The sequence below is a fragment of the Saccostrea cucullata genome, unplaced genomic scaffold (assembly GCF_032062105.1).
Source record: "Saccostrea cucullata isolate Sc308-1 unplaced genomic scaffold, CSIRO_AGI_Scuc_v1 ctg160, whole genome shotgun sequence".
In the NCBI taxonomy this organism is placed as follows: Eukaryota; Metazoa; Mollusca; class Bivalvia; order Ostreida; family Ostreidae; genus Saccostrea; species Saccostrea cuccullata.
The window spans coordinates 475496-498439 of NW_026938254.1; the positions used below are offsets into that span (position 1 = coordinate 475496).

At 35.5% G+C, this 22944-nt stretch overlaps 2 protein-coding genes across 2 annotated transcripts; one reads left to right on the forward strand and one right to left on the reverse strand.

The window, feature by feature from the left end:
- Positions 1-3699: 3699 nt before the first annotated feature.
- Positions 3700-9457, reverse strand: LOC134249792 (adipocyte plasma membrane-associated protein-like). Its single transcript, XM_062732149.1, has 9 exons — positions 9315-9457; positions 8940-9038; positions 7456-7571; positions 7205-7297; positions 5941-6057; positions 5584-5755; positions 5272-5406; positions 4364-4556; positions 3700-4207 (listed from the first exon to the last, which is right to left on the reverse strand). The coding sequence occupies exons 1-9, from the start codon at positions 9407-9409 to the stop codon at positions 3980-3982; spliced, it is 1248 nt and encodes a 415-aa protein (XP_062588133.1). The 5' UTR covers positions 9410-9457; the 3' UTR covers positions 3700-3979.
- Positions 9458-14319: 4862 nt separating this feature from the next.
- LOC134249831 (uncharacterized) lies at positions 14320-22660 on the forward strand. Its single transcript, XM_062732201.1, has 5 exons — positions 14320-14666; positions 19870-20133; positions 20710-20799; positions 20898-21032; positions 22010-22660. The coding sequence occupies exons 1-5, from the start codon at positions 14517-14519 to the stop codon at positions 22100-22102; spliced, it is 732 nt and encodes a 243-aa protein (XP_062588185.1). The 5' UTR covers positions 14320-14516; the 3' UTR covers positions 22103-22660.
- The last annotated feature ends 284 nt before the right edge of the window (positions 22661-22944 follow it).

A 22944-nucleotide genomic window follows, 5' to 3' on the forward strand; every position in this document is an offset into this window, starting at 1 on the left:
GCATTGCATGGAGGCAATCTCTACTAATGTAAAGGTTTTGCAGTAACCATATTTGAAAAAAAATGTTACATCAAGAATAGATATTTTCTTGTAAAATACTGTACAGTGTATATATCTAGTATGTTATATATAATATATCAGTATCTGCAGATATAATACCTCTTTTGATTAAAACAAGAACAAGAGAAATTGTATTTTAAATTGAAATTCCCATGGAAGTAGCATGGGAAATGCAATGGGCATTTTGATAAGGTTCCTTGGTGAGTTTGGAGTAAGAAGACAGTCAATCATTTCCATTCGAATATTCTCTGATCAAGCAGGTTTTATCTACATCGCAGGGGAATTGGACAGAGAATTGTGGCCTCTTAATTCATTATGTATGTAGCATATGTTACAATTGTGATAAATTATTAGCCTTTATTTTCAAAGTGAAGAGTACTTTTTGAACAAACTATTGCAATGGTGATGCTTCTTGAAAACCACCCGTTGGTCTTTATTTGATCGTCATATGTTTCGATGACGTGTTGGTTGTAAACTAGTACATTCATTTTTAGTACCCAGGGGTATAAAGCAAAGACAGAGGAAGGGGGCTGACCTTTTTCATATTCCTATGAAGCAGAATTTATACAAAAACATTCATGAGGAATATAGCGCTTGCTGTAGCATTCATCTTGACATCCTAATATACTGACAAAATTTTAGTATGTTTGATAAATACCCAGCATCCAGAGATCTCGAAAGTTTTCAAAGAAATGTTAAAATGCATTTTAATGATGGCTTCAACTCAGTCCTGCCTTAATTAACACCAAACCCCCTGACCAGGGTTATGAATACATATGTATTACAATTAACAAAACCATGCAGACTATAACTAGAACCCTTTACCAAAAGTCCATGAAAGTCACTACTTTGTAAGAGGCACTCTTGGTTATCATAATCATTCACTTAATTTATCTGCTTAATCTCGGGATCAAAAAAGATTTCAAAGGATTTATAAATTTTCACCATACATGTGTATATAATCATCAGTGGAGTCCCTGCCAACACCCAAACCCCAGGGCCATAAATTTCACAATTTTGAAGAATCACCCTCGTTTATGATAACAATTCACTTTGTTTATATGCTAAATACTCAGGAGAAGAGAAGAAGATTGATTTTCAAAGAATTTTGCATTTCACCATATAATCCAGAATCCTTGACCCCAAGAACCACATATTTTACAATTCTGGATGAAAGCTCAATGCTTACTGTATTACAATCAGGCCAACAGTTTGACTAATTGATGTCAAGAAGAAAAGAAGAGTATTAAAGATGTTTTAATCAAGGCCCATGGGAGGAAGGAACATACGTAATTTGCAATCTTTATTCTCCTCCCGTCATGGATGCTACATGTATATGCAAAATTATTAGAATTGCTTCAGTACTAAAAAATGTTTAAAAGTTAATAACTGACAAACAACAAACAGATAGCAATAGATCACCAGAATTACTCAGATAATATAAAGAGTTGTTAAAGCCTATAGCATAGACATAATATGAAATCCCTGATCTATTGTCTATGAAGAATAGGCAGTAAGAATAACAAAAAATCTGTTTTTATGTTTATTGAAAAAAGGTAACTATAATAAGAAAACAATCAACAGAAGCTGTTGTTATATGTATATGAATGACAATTGCAGATATTCCCCAAACTACTTATACATAGTAAATGTACCAACAAATGATAATGCTTTCAATGGATCTTGTTATCATAGAAAGCAAGCACTGGCTTGATTTCAAACCATACAGAATATTCCATATAAATGTAGGCATATATTAAAAATCTCGTATCAATTCAATAAGGGCAAAGAAGGTCACATTCATATACCGGTAAATATAAATAGCAATTTTTTAAATTCTCATCTCAATTAGTCCACATGCACCGATCTACATGCAAGTTGCAATCAAGCCCAAGCCTGGGGGGGGGCATAAAACTTAGATGAGCTCACTTTTGATCTCAGTCTCACTTTTTCCAAAGGAATAAATAGTGGAAAAGTGGGGCTGAGATCAAAAGTGAGCTCGTCTAAGTTTTATGGCCCCCAGGCCAGATCATACATCTTTACAGCTTGCTTGTTCATCCCTTAAATGAAGGTTTCATCTGAATTGGTGTATTTTTATGCGCCCTGATCGATAGATCCGAGGCATATATTGTTTTTGTTCTGTCTGTCTGTTTGTCTGTTTATCTCTTTGTCTGTTTGTCTGCAAACTTTAACCTTCGCCATAACTTTTGAACCATGAAAGTTAGAGACTTCATATTTTTTAGAAAATGTGGATAAAAAAGAACCAGAAAAGAAAGGAAGGAAGAGAGGCAATGATTAGAAACACAGTAAAAACAATATGCTTCTATTCTACATATGGGGAAGATAATGACTAGTTTTATATGTGAACACAGGATAATGTGGGAATATGTAAATGCCAGTATTTACCGATACATGTACTAAAAATACATCATAAAATCATTCTCATAATCAGTACTTCAAAGGAATGTAAATTGAGGATCAAGTTTTCCAGATATTACATTACATGACATAGTCTAAAACATGAGAGTATAATACAAATATAATACGAAATTTGTCTAGATGAGAAGATATAACAAGAAGATACCATGTCTTATTTTCTTCCTTTACTACTTTTTATATCTTGACAGTACAGGATTATATTATGATAACAGATATGGTATGGCACATATATAAATAATGGTTACAACTTTCTTTGGATTAGTTATAAATATGTGCATTAATTTTTGGGTAATTATGAAGTATAGCTGACATGGCACTGGCAGCTTGCTGTTTTGCACATAGCAGCACACTTTCTTAAGGAAGATTCTTCTCATATCGTCAGTTATGTCATCCTTATACAGACAAAAAAATAATACATTCATATCTCATATCTACAGGTACTACATCTAGTATACCTAAATTAATAAAATACATGTTCACTTTTAAATCTCAAGTTCATGTTGTAGAATGTAGTTTTTAGCATATATATATCCGTATTTAAAATTAATATTTCTTAATTTACAGAGTAATAATCTTTACAGCGAAATAGTAAAGGAAAGGAAATATAAAAATTTAAATATATACATTCAAAACTCATGGTTGTTCAAGGAAACAAAGTTTAAGGTGATAATAAAGATTCTCTGAAACAAGAAAGCTTGAGAACTTGGCAGTGTTAACATGTATATTTGTTGTAAAGATATGAATATTAACAGTGTTGTGAGATGTGTATTGTTTCATTATGTATATAATTAGTAACATTAAGTTTCTTGAACATTCCAGAGTGGTCAACATGTTTTGTCATTTTATCTAGAACATTCTTAAATTTTGTGTATGTCCAGATTGTTCCAGTAATATCATGTTTTAACAATTTCTAGTTATATTACTGTATAAATACCCTGTCCATTGATGCATGAAATACTTTGTCGTATAAGCACTATTGAGATATAAATGGGATATATTTTCACTGGGACATTGTGTGCAGCAACGGACACTCTGATGTATGTATTTTTGTTAAGTTTGTACTTTATGTTTGATATATTTATTATATATTACTGTAAATAAATTATTGTTAAGTTTAAATTGTGTTATTGATCTTTGCTGGCATTTCGGGTAATTCTGACCCATAACAACAGTTTCTTGCAATTTAGCATTGTGTGAATGTGGTGAGTTATTTTCCACATATATAAATATAGCATTATCATAATATCATTATTTCATAGTAAAATTTCCCACTATATTTATGTATACATAAATGCAAAACTAGTATCAAAATACACCTGGTGTATCTTTTATCACAAACTTTCATTGAGATCAGGCTTAGTGACAAATTAACTCTCCCGTCTTTAATTTCTCAGATTGAGAAGGACCAGGAAAATCATATCCTGCATGAAAACTTCAACACTTAATTCCTATTCATTTCTTGAGTTCACCTGCATAAGCTCTATGATGATTTCTGTTTTTTGTATCGTTGGAGATAGAGTCTTCCCATGAACGGGAGATTATAAGATCCAAAATACAGCACGCCATCTTTGTCCTCGACCTCACTGACCCCTGGGATGACCTCACCAGTGGGGTCGTGTAAACTCTGGATCACCCTCCCTTCCTCATCCACTTCCACCACAAGGCCATACTTTGGTAAATATTGTAAAACCATATCCAAGGAAATTACCTGTAACATTATGCATTTTAGGTGATTAAGAATTCATTTTGGAAGATTTACATGTATACCAATAAATTCAAATTAGACAATTATCGAATAATAAATATTCACACCCAATGAATTAAATAACATTTAATTTTATATTACTATGGTTTATAACTTAACCTTCATGATTAAGCTCCTTAACCAGGGCTTGTCAGCACAGTAATCTATAAAGCTGAATTTGTTCTTCTTGCGGATCATCGCCATTCCTATCCAGTATCCGCCTGTACTACTGCGACGGATATTATCCGGAATCCCGGGAAGGTTGTTGTTTATCACTTCTAAGGAATCTTTTTTTGGTCCTTTTAAATGATATCTAAAAAAGATTAAATCCTGGGTATCAAACCTAAATATACCAGGAGATCATATATCAATACAGTACATGATCTAATTTCTCAATGTATGAACATTGGCAATATAAGAATTTTTAGTGCAGAATTATAAAGTAAATAATTTTAAGGTCAAGATCTAGTAAATGAAAGGTGCCTACAGATTTATCAAACTTGAGAAATAAATTCCTTTATTTATGCTTTACAACTTTAGCTTGGACAAATAAGGTGTTTCGGGGCATAATTTATAGGTAAACAAGATGAAAAACTGTATTTTAAACTGTCATTTTCAATGAAAAATTAAGAAAACCAGTCATGAATATGGGAGTTTTTTGCGTATTCGGCAAAGGAAATGTATCCAGATTGCCTACAGTCTCTCAGAAAACGGCAATTAGTATGTTCATGGCCTCTTCATTAAATCAATATCAAATTTGATATAGGTATCCGGTTTACTTTTCATATGATTTCAAATTGAATGTCGTGAAAATACCATATTTTCTACATAATTCTGCCAAAGCCGTAAAGTACGGGAAAAAGAAAGATGAAAATGATTATGACGTCATAATGGATCTAGCACAAAAAATTAGTCTCACGTTATTTACTAGATCTTGACCTTAAATGCAAAATGTTTATATAATGCATGCCAACATTTTACATAAAACAACAATATAAATCCAAATAGACTGACTTTGTGACACTTACTTAAGAAGTCTGGCTCGAGAAGTTTCACAAATTAAAAGTGCCTCTTCATCCCTGGTTAATTGTATCCCATTGGCAAAGGACATGCTGTTAATTAGTTCGGCAACCTCCTGGGTTTTAGGATCATACACAAGGACTCTATTATATAGAAGATTTGATATCATTACAGAAAAAAATTGGACAGTAAACTTTCTAATGCATCTCTTGTAAAGTTTGAACAGTAAGAGATTGTAGATTAAATGTTCTTATGCATCTCTTGTCTACATTACACAGTATGTGCTCTAGAGCACCTGTAGCGAAGATCTTCAGGCTTACCTTCCGGTTACCTCCCCTTCCATGATTTGATGTCTATTGTGTCGACGATCCCACTTCACTGAGGAGTCTGTCATGTAAATTGTTCCGTCTTCAGCAATCGTCAAATCATTCAGAAACCTTGGCTTCTTGCCATTTACTGGTATTTCAGAGGAGTACAGCTGGAAATGGTCTCCTGTGGAAGATTTATTTAATCTATGTCAACAAAAAAAATCTATGGCTGTATTATTCATAATTCATAATGAAATTTGAAAAATCCAAATCCAAGTGACAACAAAATATTTTTTAAACAGGGTGACTATGGTAAAGAACAAAAGACATTCAAATTTTTGCATTTGCACCCAGACAACTGTTTAATACCTGTAGCCACATTGACTTTGTAGAGTCCCAGGTACGTATCAATAACTATAAGATATCCATCCTTGTTTAATCGCATACCTAGCGGTCTACCACATGTTGGTTCATTATCAAACCCTCCTTAAACAAAAATAATAAGTTTCAAATTAAAGATTTACTTTTGGTAGAGGGGATAATAAGACCAAAAGTAAGCCTTTCATTTTAACTTTTAGTCCAGCTACAATTGTAAAATAGAAAAAATTCAAGCAAAAGTCAATGAATGCAAGCTACACAAAAATGAACTTTAAACTAGAACTGTCCAAACGGGACAAAATACCCCCCGCTGGGTTTTTCAGAAGTAAATCTTTCCATAAGAAAGATACGTATCAAACATGGATTATGAAATTTTTCTTCCAGTGACCTTAAAGTTCCCCAAATGACCTTAGGTCAAGGTCATGACACACCCTTGGGTCATGGGCAATTTTTGTGTGAAATGAAAAAATTAGGCCAAAATAAAAAATAAATTTTACCCTCCGACCCTAAAAGTTTTTATTACATTTTCATTTTTTGGGTAACTTTTTTTCTAAAATACTAAAGTCGACCAACAATATTTACAGAACTAATACATCACAAGTGTACAGGATATCTTTACTTTATAAATAACTTGCTCTGTAAAATTCATTGAGTTTTTTAAATAATTTTTTTGAAGGGGAAGGAAACAAGAGTATAATGAAATTTTTCTTCCAGTGACCTTGAAGTTCCCCAAATGACCTTGGGTCAAGGTCAACAAATCATGGGCAATGTGTGAAATGAGAACCTACAAAAGATATGGACCGGACACGAATTATAAAATTGTTCTACCAGTGACCTTAAAATTCTCCAAATGACCTTGGGTCAAGGTCATGACATAATTGGGTCATGGGCAATCTTTGTGTGAAATGAGAACCTACCAAGTTTATTCATAAGAAAGTTATTGACCGGACACGAATTATGAATTTTTTCTTCCAGTGACCTTGAAGTTCCCCAAATGACCTTTGGTCAAGGTCATGAAACACCCTTGGGTCATGGGCAATCTTTGTGTGGAGTAGTAGATTCTAATGTCCCTCCATAAGAAAGATATGGACCGGACACGATTGCACAGACAGACGGACAGACGAACGGACGGACAGACAGACATGGTGATTCCTATATACCCCCGTTTGCGGGGGGTATGATAATTTTGAAAAGGAACCAAACTTGATAGTGGAAAAATAGATGCACTGAATTACAATAAAAACACTAAAGTTACCACAGGGCTCCTTCCCTAGCTTAGCCAGTACACTGATTTCTCCTCTGTAGATATGTAAGATTTTCCCATCAGCAGTTCCTGTGTAAAGATGATCTACAACAACAGTAAAACTATAGCATACAGTAGTAAATATATAATGCTCATAACCTTAACATTCCTAGCACACAGATGTAATTCAACATTTATCAAAACTTCAAATGGATTTTCTAAGCTTACTTCCATTGAGCTCTAAGTATTCTTTTGTTTCCTACCTCCATCTGCCACAATTGACTCTGGTCCTAATAACTCGTTCTCAAACAGTCTCTCTGACTTGTGCAGTAAGTTGTTGGGTTCTATCGCTCCTTCAAAAGCTGGTGGCTCTGGCAATCTAATTTATATACCATCCAGTGTATCTTATTATTTCATGAAGGACAGGCTTGGCAAGGGAATTAAAGCAAACAATTTAGATACAAAATCATAGCACCCAACCCAAAGGGGATTCTTTTTATCAAATTTTACCAGCGCTTTTTAATGTTTTATTTATGTTTTAACCACAATATTTGACTTGGTCAAATTAACACAAAAACCAAAAGCACAACTATGGATGTAAAAATGATATTCTATGAGCCATATTGGTTTCATAAATATGTACATGTAACCATGTAATAAACATAATATAATATGATATATAGCAATACTTAGAGTAGACATATCTATTGGTGATGATTTTGACTTGGATACTTGTATCAGAGGTGGAGAAAGTATAGGCACTTAAAGTAAGAGATACAATCAAAGGATAAAACACAAAGTGTCAATCCTGACATACATGTAGTACACATGGTACATTATTCATATTAGAAGCTAAAGTAAACAGGGTCTATCAGTTATGAAATACTTATAACAAGAGGCCCAGGGGCCACAGTGCTCACCTGAGCACATGGGCTAGGATTAAAAGCACATATCAGATCAGAATTGAAAGTTTACTGAGGTAGGGGGGGCCTGAATTTTAACCCCCCAGGGGTTCATGATTTGAACAAACTTGAATCTACACTACCTGAGGATGATTCCACGAGTTTCATCTTTCCTGGCCCAGTGGTTCTTAAGAAGAAGATTTTTAAAGATTTTTCCTATATCTTCCTATGTAAAACTTGGGTCAGCCATTTTGGTCCCACCCTAGCCCCGGGGGTCATGATTTGAACAAACTTGAATCTACACTACCTGAGGATAATTTTACATGAGTTTCATTTTTTCTGGCCCAGTGGTTCTTGAGAAGACGATTTTTAAAGATTTTTACTATATCTTCCTATGTAAAACTTTGATCGGCCATTTTGGCCCCACCCTAGCCCCGGGGGTCATGATTTGAACAAATTTGAATCTACACTACCTGAGGATAATTTTACATGAGTTTCAAACACAAAGAAGATTTTTAAAGATTTTTCCTATATCTACCTATGTAAAATCCGGACATACATGATTTGAAGAAACTTGAATCTACACTACCCGAGGATGATTCCACATGAGTTTTATCTTTCCTGGCCCAGTGGTTCTTGAGAAGAAGATGTTTTAAAAATGGAAACTTGGAAAAGAGGTGAAAAAAACTGAATCCCCTTTACCCAAGAATGCTTTGTGGCAAAAGAAGTTCTCGAAAATGTGAAAAACAAGACAACGGACAAATTTTGATCAGAAAAGCTCACTAGCCTTTAGCTCAGGTGGTAAAAAGGAAACAGAGGTCTTACGTAACAAGTAGCATACTTACGTAAAGTAGACTGGGTTAATTGGTGAAGGCGTCAAAATAATGACAACAGGGGTCAGAACAAAAGCCAGGAGTAATGCAACACAGGCAGCAGTCTTCCATCTGTTCAATATATAAGAAATAACTTGAACAAAAATCAAAATAATTTTCATTATCAATACAGTGAATATGATTGACATGATCATCATACTGTAAAGATATAAAAAGGAGACTTATTGACACATTACTAGAAATAATGTTACACAAATGAAGATGGATAAAAAGCAGATTCAGAACCTTTTTAAAGCTAATTATACATGTAATAAACACTGTTTCATACTGGTAGAATAAAATTTATAGGTAGGAACCATAATGAACAGTGAACTTCAAAAAACAAACTTGTCTGAGGAATGAGCTCTTGACTTTTTTTCTGTTCCCCCATATCGGTCATCTTTTAAAATTGGACGTCGCTGTCTAAGTTCTGGTCTATTCATCTCCTAAAATGACTTTGCTATGAAACAATAAATTATGGAAACATATTAGTGTCACATAATATTTTTTATAAGTTGGAAATTCAAACTTTAATCTTGGCTTTTCCAACTTTAAAGTTGGTAATTCCAAATTTAATTTGAGCCATTCTAGACCTTTTGGTTATTTTTTTCCCTTTGTTTTAAGTTATACCAACTTAATTAATGAAATATTAACACATTGAAATAGACTGGATAACAATTAATCTTCACAATCTAGGGGGAGGGGGTTGAAAAGGGGGAGGGGCACTTTAAGAAGGACGGACATGGCCATAGGGAGTTATGGTATAAAACTTGAATAATGCGAAGTAAATACTAGTAGTAGCTGAGTAGTGTACATTGAAATAAATTGGTGAGCATTGATTGAACCTGTCTGACTGCCACCCATGGATTCTACAAAAAATAGTCAAAGTGGACAATTATCAAATCTTGTCAAAATCGTAGAGTACTAATACAAGGGATTAAAAATTGCTATTATTCAGATCCCCCTTCTTTGTTTATGCATAACATAAAGGGTGATCAGTCATGATGATAAGCCCTAACGAAACTGACCCATTCACTGAACCCAATAATTTGTTCAAAAAGTCCCAAAGATTTGATCAATAAAAAAAAAAGGGTTTATAGTGATATATTACCAACTACCAAGTCGCGAATAGTCTCGTTCAACCAGACCCTCGGCTGTCTTCGTAAATCTCCGACCACCCAGAGGGTCTGGTAAAGATACGTGATATCGTAGCACTGGTTCTCTGCCCTTGATTCCAGTCGCTGCCGCTAGGAATTACAAGGACAGGTAACCTCCGCCGCCATGACAGTGGAAAAACTCACTGCTTTCTTCGCGCATAGTACTGCGCATTCCAAAAATAAATAGCATCAATGCTTGCTGAGAAGAATGTTAGGTGGATCCAGCGATTTAAATAACAGAGAAAACAAAACGTAGCATATCTTTCTTGATTAATAGAGCAATTGAATACGGCAAAATTATTCAAACAACATAGTAATGACTTTATTAACTGAGTATATCATTAACTTACAATATAATGTCACAATGAACTTTCAAATGTTCCGTAGTGTTATGCTCCTATTCCTGGTGCATGTACTATAACACATGGAGTTAGAGAGACGAGTTATAGCATTCCCGGTAAACTTTAGAACATAATAAATGTTAAAGAACAAGTGTTGTAACTTAATCGATGATTTAATTATCATATCTGTGGCAAATATGTAGGAAAATTAATCATGCAATAGATCTTGATTTGGTAGCTAGGATATGCATATGGGACCTGTGATATCGCTTTACATTTAATGGTTTTTGAGGCAGCACTCCTTTATGGTTTTATAGATGCTTTAAAATCCGTCTACTTTCTTTGTTAACAGCAGTGTAGCTGTGTAGAGTGCAGAGAGAAGGGTTTATTTACTTCAGCACTTCTGGATTTACGCTAGTCTAAATATAGATTTTATCATCAGTGCCATTTCCTGTGACGCGATAAAATGGCAGTGGTTACCTGTCGTTGGTTTTTTAGGGCGCTTGCGCCCGTGAACCAATGTCAGGGTACCAGTCTACGTGATATCGTTTGTAACGCCAAAACGAGGCTTACCGAAATTCTGGTAAAGTTTTTGATTGGCTGAAAAGAAAACACCTACAAGATTTAAACAAATACTTGATAAATCAGCAGAAAAATAACTTAAAGATGTGAAAGTTATATGTCTAAAAGTTAAAACCGTTAGAGAGGAATTGTTAACGGTAATGCCCACCAGTTAAAGGTAAGTGTGTTTTATTATGTCTTGCAAATATTCTGTACGAAAGCAAAAGTGAAAGTAGTGAAGCCCTACCTGCGTAATACACATTGCTTCGATTGATATTGTAATTTCTCGTTTGGTATCCCTAATTATAGACCAGTTTATTAATATAAAGTCACAATCAAGCAGAAGAAACGTCTTGAACGTTTGATTACAAAAAGGATTTTTAAAATGAAAACAAGATAGCGCCCTCTGACGGTTACAAACGCGTACGTGATTCTTTACCAGACTCTCTGCTGGTCGGAGTTCACGGAGACAGCCGAGCGTCTGGTTGAACGAGACTAAGTCGCGAAGAAGGAGCAAAATGTATACCGGAAATTTAAACTTTATTTCACAATTAAAACCGTCAAACAAGGACTGTAAAATTCCGGAAAGAACAAAACGAGAAAGTGCATCAAGGTACTAATGTCCTAAAGATAGGGAGTTTAATATTTCATAAGGAGTTAAATAAATTTTAAAATTATTTTTTTAAGTGTATCAAACTCCAAGGTCAAGGTCAAAAAGATATCAGGGAAGGTTAAGGTAGGATTCGTCTTTGGTTTCTGACTAGATGAAACATTCAATGTGTATTTGCTGATATGTCTTATATTTTTAAATGAAAGAGATTTAAAAGACCATATTTTTCGTTCCTCATCACAATTGTACAGCTTTAAATAGAAATGGTAAACTGTGTTTGAAAACTAGCAAGATTTTAATATTTGGCGGAATGGTGGCGTATGAAAATATCTTCTTTTCTGTCTCTCAAAATTAATACAGAACAATGAATTTAGTTATAATTTTTACACAATCAAAGAGACTTGAAGAATTTTTCAAATGTGAGCTAAATCAATGATAAGGGACTAAAGTTTTAAAATATATCAAATAAATATATGATTTTCCAAACAGGCTACAATTATGTTAGCTATTAAAAGCTTACAGTCTAAGTACAGATATGAGCCAAAAAACTGTAGAAAGTGTTTTTACTCTCTTATTAAACGGTCAAAACTTTTTGTTTTTGTATCATTTTGTACCTCTATATGACTTCTTTACCATATGTGAAAAATAAGAAAAATTTAAATATAGAGCGCATATGAAAATAACTTAAATATCCTAAAAATTTAAGAAAAATAGAGAAAATTCGGATAAACCAAAATCCATTTTTGCTAAACTATTCGCGCCAATTTAGTAATATTATCTTATAGACCTTTTATGGTTATATCGTTTTAGGCAAAAAGAAAAACATCTAATCTTTTGAAACAGAAGACCGTATCACATGATTCAGTTATTTTTATTCTTAATGGCCAGGGAAAAGGTAATGACCTTGACCTGACCTTGACTCTAATGTAAAACGGTCAAAATGTATCTAACTGATACCATCTCTAAGTAATATTGTCTTCTTGATTCTGTGAAAATTTTATTAATTTTTAAATACAAGAAATACAGTTTTGTGTGAAAAGAATCCTACCTTTCGTAGCACTGTTCAAAAGTTATGGTCATGTATGGCAAGCCAAATTCACAAAAATGAGATAATCATAGTTTCACAATCGAAAAACTAGGTTTATCGGTTGTAAACTATAGTTTACGGACTGTAAACTATAGTTAACAACGTTAATCTATATTTTACATCTGTAAACTATAGTTAACCCGATAATTTATGTTTCACAACCGTAAACTATACTTAACACCGAAAACTATCATTTGCGATCGCAAAACATAGATTATCTGATAAATACAGTTTCACGATTTGTAAACTATAGTTTACAAACCGTTAACTATAGTTAACGATCTGATAAATATAGTTTCACGATTTGTGAAACTATGATTAACAACTCTTAACTATAGTTAACGATCGTAAATTATAGTTTACAGACGTGAATCTATGTTTATCAACAAAATCTATTGTTAACGTTTTATTACAGACAGATAAACTTAAATTAACATTCGTAAACTAATTCCACAGTACAGTGAAAACTGTAGTACAAGTTTCATTCCAGCAGTTTGTTAGAAGACCTGGTAACAGAAGACTAAAAGTATAAATGTTATTTTAAAATGAGCTATTCCAGCATACTTTAACCATTAATTTCAGAGTAGTTGTGTGTAGTTTTTTGTTGTTTGACTAATCACAAGATACGAAAATTTCCATTTGTATTGAGAAAGGAATTGTCCATGTGATGTTTTAAAAAATCTAGTTTTTGATTTATCACAAGGAATTACTGGTCCTTTGGAGTGTAGGAATGTCGTACATTTTGGTATTCTTGGCTGCAGGGGAAAAAATAGCGAGATGGACTTTTCTAAAAGCACTAGGCATGTTTAAACGCTTTTGAGAATCCAAACCAGATGTTCGTAATCAGCAAAAAAAATGTTTAAATTGAAATGCATGTAACCTGCATAACATGAATCTGTACTCTCTCTCTCTCTCTACCCCCACCTCTGTCTCTCGTGGAAAAAGGGGGGATAGCTAGAGAATGTGTTATGTTTATTCGAGTCGTCTTTAGAAATCGCAATATTTTTACATCTTTTTACAACGTATTTAATTAATCAGATAAGTGCGACTGACATTGATCGGGTTTTAAATGTCGTGTAAGTCCGGTGAATTTAACCGCGGATATACATTTCTACAGGACCATTTCAAATCCACTGATACATTATTTTAATGGACCCACAGATCACAGTACAATACCAGTAACAAATCGTTACAAAACATCGTTATTTCCAATTTAATTGAACAATGCAAAAGGTTTAAACGTTTTTATTTATCTAAAGACATTTATGTACAAAAAGAATGAGATATCGATTGTCCATCCAAACGATCAAAAGCAATTCAAATATCATAAAGGTTGATATTAAGTTTCGCACGTTACATTTGGGACACCATTGTGCAATAAAATAAGATAAATATCGAGGCGACATTTGGTAGGTATGATTTGTGGACTAGCGAGGTTAATACCTAATGTGACCAACAGCTTTAAATCTCAACACGGATTATCTAATGACTTAACTTCATGCTAAGTTCACAGGATCAGATTAAGAAATCAAAACAGAATATTCTTCTATCTAAACTCCAAAGATAAATAAAAGTGTTTACTAGAAAATGGCCTGTCAGAAAAGAAAGGGTTGAAATTTAAGTTATAGTGAATCTTTAAATTTAATTGTTATATGCGTACTTCTTTGGATTATGTTTTACTAAAAAGAGGTTTTACTTAACACCAGTTAGGGAATTGAAGTGGAATTCCAGGTTGATAATTAGTAACACCGATTTTAATTATCTGGATTTGCCTTACATGGTTTTGTGGTGAGAATGGCCGAGGGAGAAAATGCTACTATTCTGACATATGTTCGGGAAAAAGAGGCGGCAAAAGAAGAAGTGAAAAAGATAGAAAAAGAATTAGCCGTCACGAAATCCAAACTGTACGACGCAAACCTAAAGATTGACGAGCTCAAAGAAAAGGTAAGGTTCTGTACGACAAGACGTTGTCCATCTTAATCAGTTTTATTGGGTATTCCATATTTCTTCATGATGACCCAAAGGCTGTCTCTGTGACCAAGTCGAAAGCTTTCTCAAAGTCCACAAAATGTATGTACATGGTATAGTATTCCACCCGTTGACTTGCTCTTGAGTGTTCCTGGGGATGAAAATCTGATTCACATGCAGTCTCTCTCCGGAACCCTGTTTGCTTCTCCCAACTCCAGCCTGTATTCTGTTGATGAGGATTCTGCTTAGTACTTTGCTGGCTAGCGGCAGCAATGTCACTCCCTTGAATTTTTGCAGTCCTGTTAGTTGCTTTTCGTGGAAATTTTGCAAATTAATCAGTCTTTTGGTCCATTTTGGGCACCTTCTCCTCCTTCCATCCTATCTGGTCAAAGGTAAGCTGCAGTTCCTGGCTAGTCAGATTCAGTTCTGTCTTTACCATTTCTGGTGTTATTTGATCTTTTCCAGGGGCCTTACCAATCCGAAGCGTCTTCAGTGCAGTCCTTTTCTCCTGTGTGGTGGGTGACCCAGCCGAGATGTCTAGCTCTTTCCCCTCCTACTGTTCATCCTGTGGTGGTGACTCTGGACTGTCCCCGTTGAGCACATCTACGAAACGTTCATTCCATCTGGCTGGTATCACTTCTTTATTTTTCAACAGCCCTCCATCTTTGCTCTTCACCACTGCTGTTTGTCTCTTACTCTTTTTTGTCAGCTGTTTTACTACTGTTTCTGCCTCCCGTTCTCTGCTGCTTTCTGTGCTTGCTCAGCTTTTTCTGCCTTTCATCTCCTCTTGTCCTCATTCGCATTTATTTTACTATTTTGTTTTTCTCTCTGATATTTCATCTCTGTAGTTTTCCTTCAATCTAGTCTTGATTCCTTCTGAATTTGTAACTCTCTATTTTTGCCTTGATGACTTTTTCTGTCATCTATCAATTTCCAGTGGTTTTCGCTGATTTAAGACTTGCTTTTGCTGTCATGTTGTAAATAAGTTTGAATTTACCGGGTGGCAGTAAATACAAAATTTACATCTGTCACGATGTAAATTTTGTATTTACTGCCACCCGGTAAATTCAAAATTTACAACATGACATTGCCTTTCATGAAGCCAAGTACTTCCTCTGCTGAATTCACGTATGCCATCTGTTGCTGCTTCCACATTTTCAGGATATTCTCTGTCTTTTCCTTACATCATTCTAATTTCTTTCTCTTGCAGTCATTGAACTTTGTTTTTATATTTTTATTTTTGAGGCGCCCTACATCCAGTCTTGATTTCAACTTGTTAAGGTCTTCCGTCTTCAGCGGAAGACCTTACTGTTATTCTTAGGTTTCTTTTCCACTATTTTTATTATTGTTTTTTCCTACCGATTTTGTGCACGCGATTTCTCGGAAACGGCTCGATCGATTTTCATGAAACTTTCAGATCTAATAGAACATCAAAAAATCTAGATATATATTTTTTTATTTTGATGACTTCACTTCCGGTTTGGAGTTTTTTTTAGCGATTTAGTGAATTTTAGAGGGTCACTTTGTCCGGCAGTTTTCTCAAAAAGCACTTAACACAGAAGCATGAAATTTTCAGTGATGCTAGAGCAACCTTTGGAGAAATGTACTTGGTATATCATAACTACCGGATGTACGAAACGCCGACGCTCGCTAGGGTCCGAAAATAGTCCAATCGTAAAAATCAAAATTTCTTACACCTTTTCTTCAATATCATTTTACCTAGAAATATTTTGTAAAAACATATAAAACAAAAGAAGTGTAGAATTACATGATCTTTCAAATGATATCTCGAAAAAAGGGCTGGCCTCTATACAGTTATTTGGCCAGTTCCGAATAAGAAACCGATTCGACGGTGCTACAAATATACTACGAATTATTTCAAAATCTAAGTGTTTTGTCAAGGTAGTTCGATGACTTGTGGAATTAAATATTGTTTCATAAAAGTTCAGCCTTCCCTCAATAAAAATGCATTTCGCAAGTTACCATAGGTGTCCATTTTACCAGTTACGAATAAGCCGACGGGTTCCGGATACCCCAGAGATTCTTATTCAATTCAACCCTAAATTAAAAAATATACGTCCCAGACGTTATCCATTGGCATGCCTAAGAAAAGTTAAATTAATTGCTTACCAATAAATTATTTGTATTTCCAAAGGTTGAGGAGAAATTAGAGGTACTGTGGGCACTGAGCTCATTTTAATGATACCCCACGCCTCCTTTATTATTATTTAAGGCAAAGTCCATGTTTTACTCTGGGAGACCCGAAAAAAATGTCAGATTAAAAAGTAAAAAGTAAAATAATAGGTCACAATGTCACAATGCAATAAAGAATATGTGAAAGTATCATTAAATCTTATTCAGTGGTATAGGAGGAATTGCGGACAAGAGATGGATATATCTTTCAATATTACAAAGAATGGCAGTATCTATGTTTTTCTCAGGGAGCCCAAATTATGTACCAGATCCAAAAATAAAATAGGTGCACTTTGGCACTGTTTACAAAGATTCTGTGAAAGACTCATTAAATTCTGTGAAGCCTCATTAAACTTCATTCAGTGGTAGAAGAGGGGTTGCGGATAAGAAATTGATACCCTAGAGCATATCAGACGGACGGACGTACAGCTGGACGGACGGACGTACAGACGGATGGATGGACAAACATCCCATTACTATATACCGCTTCTTCCTGTTTTTCAAGCGGAGGTAGAATAAGTCACGTTCACAATGAAGAAAACATCGAAGAGTGAACTTATAATACTGTGTTTAAAATGGGTATTCGAAACTGGTAAAATAAGAGCACGAAAATATTACGATATCTTCCAGTTTTCTAAATATTTATTTTTGACAAGTTTTTAGTATTTGTTAGAGTACATATCAAACTTACTTTTGATACCTAGAACGTTGTTTTATGTGAAAAATTTATGCATCTACAGAGGTTTTTCTGCAGACTTACGCGTCGCGGTGATTCAGATTTGTTGCATTGTAAAAGTATGTCGACTGTTTCAAGTACGATAACGAAACCAAACTGAGGGCAAAAAATCAAAACTTCACACAATTCAAACACTCATGAATAAGCCTTCTTACCATAGAAATCAATTTATTTTTACACCGTTGAATTTATTAATTATCAGTCCTTAAATTACTAATTATTCGGAACTGGCCAAAATCCGGAACTGGCCAAACGACTGTAATTAAGGGCCGCGAGGAGCCGAAAGTTTTTCCTTATTATCTCAAAAAGTATCGAGAATTTGTAATATGTTAATATGTTAATAAAGCAAAATTGTTCAAAATGTCAAGCCAAATCTATTGGGGTCATCAAAATTGTCCGGTTACGTCACTTCCGGTCAAACCGGAAGTAGTCCGAAAATGCGTATTTTTGCCGTTCTTGACAAGTTTTTGGGTAACATCTGTCACTGAGAGCATAAATTCAATTTTTCGTCCGTCGTTGTCACTTCCGGTCAAACCGGAAGTAGCAAAAAATGGCTTATTTTTGCATCGATTAACATAAATGTGGAGGATTTAAACCATTTTGGATGTATTTATTCATTTTTTTTAAAGAGTGAAATTTACTTCCAGTCAAACAGGACGGCAGACCTACTCGTTGCTTTGCAACGAGCTTTGCTCTAGTTCTTATTCTTATGTGTGCTGAGGCGTAGCCTGATTCGAGTCTTCACCAGGTAGCGGTCGCTGTTGGCATCAGCTCCCCTCTGGACCCTGGTGTCAAGAACAGATGATCTCTATTGACCACTTATGAAAAGGTGGTCAATTTGGCTTTTTGCTGTTCCAATAGCAGATACCTTTTGCCTTGTGTATGTCTTTACGAGTGAATAGTGTTTCTGTGATTACGTCCCTTGGTCGAACAAAATTCACACAGCCTTTCTCCGTTCTCATTTTGTGTTCCCAGTCCATGTATACCCTTAGTTCTTTCGAATCCTTTATTGTCACTTCCTACTTTGGCGTTGAGGTCTTCCATGATAATGATGATATCGTTCTTGTTACATCCATCCAAGGTCTTCTGTTGCCCCAGACAGAATTGATCCTTCTCCTCCTCTTACTTTTCATTATGTGGCGCATATGCTTGTATCACCGATGCTATACTTATCTTGTGTAGAATCTTGCCGTTATTTTCTTGTTAATGGCTGTCCATTCCATGAGTGCTTTCATTGCCTGCTGGTTGATCATTATTGCAAGTCCTCCCGCTTGTAGTTCTTTATCCTCGCTGTATATGACTGTCTGACACGAGGCCAGTCTCATCTTCCAAACTCCTGCCCATCTGCACTCACTGATTCCCAAAATGTCCAGTTGGTATCCTTCCATTTCTCACAATCTGTGCTGAAGCTCCTCTTCTATACATTGTACTCACATTCTAGTGTCATATGGTGGAAATTTGTTTGGTTGTCACAAGGGATCTAGTCGGACGCTGGGCTTCCCTCGGGCTTTCACCCCACGTCGTCTTGCTGCCAAAATTGGCGGTCCCCGCTTCACCCGGTCTTATTTGCTCTTTTATGTCCATTGTTTGTGGCTGTCTTTTTTCTGCTAACCCCAAGCTGTCTTTCCCTTATGCTGCGTTGGTCCGCGGCACCTTCTTCAGTCTATCCGGTACAACCCTCAGTAAGTGAGGGATCCCTTATCCGCCAAACGTGGGACATCCGTCCTAGCCGTGCAACCCCAGCCGAAAATTCAACCCCAGGTGCCTGGTAATTTTCTGATTTTTTATGTCAAATGCAAACCACGATCCTGATCTTAGAGACTTAAACTGGATTAAAAAATATGACCCTATATCACCAGTAACATCGTGATTAAAATTGATTTAATTACAATTTCGTATATTTCTGTCTAAAAACTGTTTTTTGTAATAAACCTTTTTTTCTTGAAGCCTAGTACGAACAAAGTCCAGTAAAAAGTAAGTCGTTTAAAGAAAGAAAACACGCAGTGCATTGGTGTCTGAATTTATATCGGTTTTTTATTCCAAAATTGTATAAGTGTGCAACATTTTCCGAGGGCTGTACCGAATAAAATAAGTTTATCAAAACTAAAACGTTGTTTTTTTTGCTACAATGCATTGATAGAATACATGTAGTTTGCTTTTAGAATTCATTTACGTTTTATTTCATGTACATGCATAATTGTGCTACTATTTCTAAGATATCGTACTTGTATGACTTTGTTTCTATCTAAGATAAAGACGTTAGAGGCGAGTAAACCCTCCACAAAGACACAACCTGCAAAGGCGGCAAATGGCAAAGCAAGCAGCAATAATAAAGGAAATCCCGGTAAAAAATCAGCACCCCAAGGTAAAAAGTTAGGAGGGAGTGCAGACAAAGCCTCACTAGCTCCCCCAGCAGACTCTGGAGCCTCCAGCAGGCCGGGGTCAGCCACGACCCGTCACCCTCCTATAGTCGGCAAAGAGGCCCTCTCACAGGACTCCGTGGAGTACTACAGAGTGAGTCAAGATTTCCTTTTCTCTTTTTCTTGTGCAAAAGATATCAAAATCATAACTTAAAATCTTAAACTGTCGCCCGCGTGGCGCAGTGGTAAGAGCGTCTGCTCTAGAGTCGCGAAGTAAGGAGTCAATCCTTACGTCGCGGGTTCGAATCCCATTGTGGAACGTGGAGACCGGTCCTTCGGATGAGACCGTATAAAGCGAGGTCCCGCGTCGTGGTAGATGCTGGCACGAAAAAGATTCCTCCCTTCTCAATGGCCCTGAGTGCCGAGTATAGGACAAAATTTGCTGCTCTTCACCGGCAAGTGGTGGCGTCTCCATTTGAGTGAAAATTTCTCGAGAGGATCGTTAAACAATATACAATCAATCAACCAATACTTGTAAATCTGACATATATACATACAGCACAATGCAAAACGTGACAGACAACGCCTTTAATTAAACGCTATAATTTTGTTTCAAAAGAAACATTTTTATAAAGGAATGTCAGTCATTTACCCCTGTATCTCTCATATCAGAGGGTCAACAACCTTAATAAATAATGTAAAACAGTGAATGTTTCCTTCCTCTTTGTAGGAAATAGGAAAACAATTTCCAGATATCAAACTCTCAGTCGTTATGGATGCAGAGAGCAAATTCAACCAAGCAGACCTCAACGGAGACGGGGTAAATATCCAAACTCACTTTGATTTTACTTTAAAATGTTGATGCCTCTGGAACCTAATTAGCTTGTTCATAATATGATTACTTTACGTACTACATAGCAAATCGACAAGGACGAATTAGATCGAGTTTTGGCCCATCATGTGGCATTGTTTACACCTGCCATGATTCAGGAACTGATCAAAGAAATTGACCAGGATGATAATGATACACTGGAATTCATGGAAATTTTAACGGTAAGTGGGAGATGGAATGTAACAATTCATTGAAATCATAAAGGTAAGGGAGAGGGGTATGTAATATTGTAATTTATGGAAATCCTGACGGTAAGCGGGAATAAATTCATGGAAACCCTAATGGTAAGGTGGGGATAATTCGCGGAAATCATAACAGTAAGGGGGGGGGGGGGGGCTAAGTAATGTATAGAAATCCTAACAGTAAGGGGGAGGGGGCTAAGTAATGTATGGAAATCCTAACAGTAATGGGGGGGGGGATAAGTAATGTATGGAAATCCTAACAGGAAAGGTGGGGGGGGGGGCAAAGTAATGTATGGAAATCCTAACAGTAAGGGGGGGGGGCTAAGTAATGTATGGAAATCCTAACAGTAAGGGGGGGGGGGGGGTTAAGTAATGTATAGAAATCCTAACAGTAAGGGGGAATAAATTCACAGAAACCCTAACGTTATGGGGGGTGTTAATTCACGGAAATCCTATTGTTAAAGTGGGGGGGGGGGTGTCGAAATTCACAGAAGACCTAACGGTAAAGAGAGGGGATAATTCACAAAAATCCTGACGGCAATGGGGGGGGGGGGGGTAATTCACATAAATCCTAATGGTAACGGGGATAATTCATCTTTGCAGTAAGGAATAAATTCATGGAAATCCTTTCCGTAAGGGGAAAAAGATTCATGGAAATCCTAACGGTAAGAAGGGGGGATAAATTCACAGAAATCCTAATGTTAAGGGGGAATATATTCAAAGAAATCCTAACAGTAAAGGGGGAGAAGGCGGAAATAACTCATGGAAACCCTAACAGTAAATTGGGGGGGGGGGGTATGTAATTCACGTAAATCTTAACAATAAGGGGGAAGACATAAATACATGTACTTTCAATCTTTAACTTTGAGATCAATGTCCACTTAAAAATACTTTATTTAGGCAAAGTCATAACCTGTTCATTAATAAGGTGACACCTGTTGACAATATTTTCACAGATATTGGATAAAATGGGCAAAAGGAGGCAGAAATTGTCCAATATACCCACAGCAATCCAAGACAATAGTACAAAAGTCTGTTCTATACAATAGTGTCAGGAGGATTACCATACAAACTCAGGACTACAAATCTCTTCTAAACAATACTGTTGTGTAGTGAAATAATCATATATAAAACTCAGGAGAAGACTATTCTGTGTCATGAGGATTGGTGCAAAACTTGGGATTTCATTTGTGATATTAAGAGGCTAAAATTTCAAGACTGACAAAAGTGCAGCAAAGGAACAAAATGAATCAATGTCAAAAGGATGCCAACAGGGCTTAATCCCCATGGAGTCAAAAAGAAAACAGCTGCTTAGGAAATATAATTTTACAGATTAAACCATTTAATTTGATTTTTATCTCAGCAATAAGCTGTTTAATCGAATACAAATCCCCACTAGAAATATCACCCAGTAGGCTTTAGTTGCATTTTAATTAATGGTCATGTTATGATCTACTTTAGAGGACATAAATATATTATTTATATGTTTAAATGCCATAAGGTATTTAATGTTTTCATTTATTCAGGTCAATCAAAATTCTGTTGTTTATTTTAATGTCTCAATGAAATTAATACTTGGTTTTTGTCCAGGATTGAAAATCTATATAATGAAGAATTGTACAAACTTTTAAATTTTTAATAAATGCATGTAACATTTTTTTTTAAGCTTTAAAAATGGGGGGTGGGGGGGGGGGGCAAACATTTTATATGCACTATGATTCCAAATGACATGCTACTCTTATTTAATAAAGTCAAACAATTTAAAGACTGGATCAGTGCAAAATCTGACTTTAATGAATGACCACACACATAGGACTGCTATTAAACATTGCAGGAAATAACAAACTGGTAACTATATAAGGCAGTTTTTTTTCTCCACCATTAGATGTGT

What these genes read in the sequence shown, in the direction of transcription:
- LOC134249831 (XM_062732201.1), top strand. Translation starts at nt 14,517, where the DNA reads ATGGCCGAGGGAGAAAATGCTACTATTCTGACATATGTTCGGGAAAAA. An exon ending in TTGACGAGCTCAAAGAAAAG is followed by an intron (nt 14,667 to 19,869) that starts GTAAGGTTCTGT and finishes TTTCTATCTAAG; the next exon opens with ATAAAGACGTTAGAGGCGAG. An exon ending in CAGACCTCAACGGAGACGGG is followed by an intron (nt 20,800 to 20,897) that starts GTAAATATCCAA and finishes CGTACTACATAG; the next exon opens with CAAATCGACAAGGACGAATT.
- LOC134249792 (XM_062732149.1), bottom strand. Translation starts at nt 9,409, where the DNA reads ATGAATAGACCAGAACTTAGACAGCGACGTCCAATTTTAAAAGATGAC. An exon ending in ATTAACCCAGTCTACTTTAC is followed by an intron (nt 7,572 to 8,939) that starts GTAAGTATGCTA and finishes TATATAAATTAG; the next exon opens with ATTGCCAGAGCCACCAGCTT. An exon ending in GAAGGGGAGGTAACCGGAAG is followed by an intron (nt 5,407 to 5,583) that starts GTAAGCCTGAAG and finishes TCTATATAATAG; the next exon opens with AGTCCTTGTGTATGATCCTA.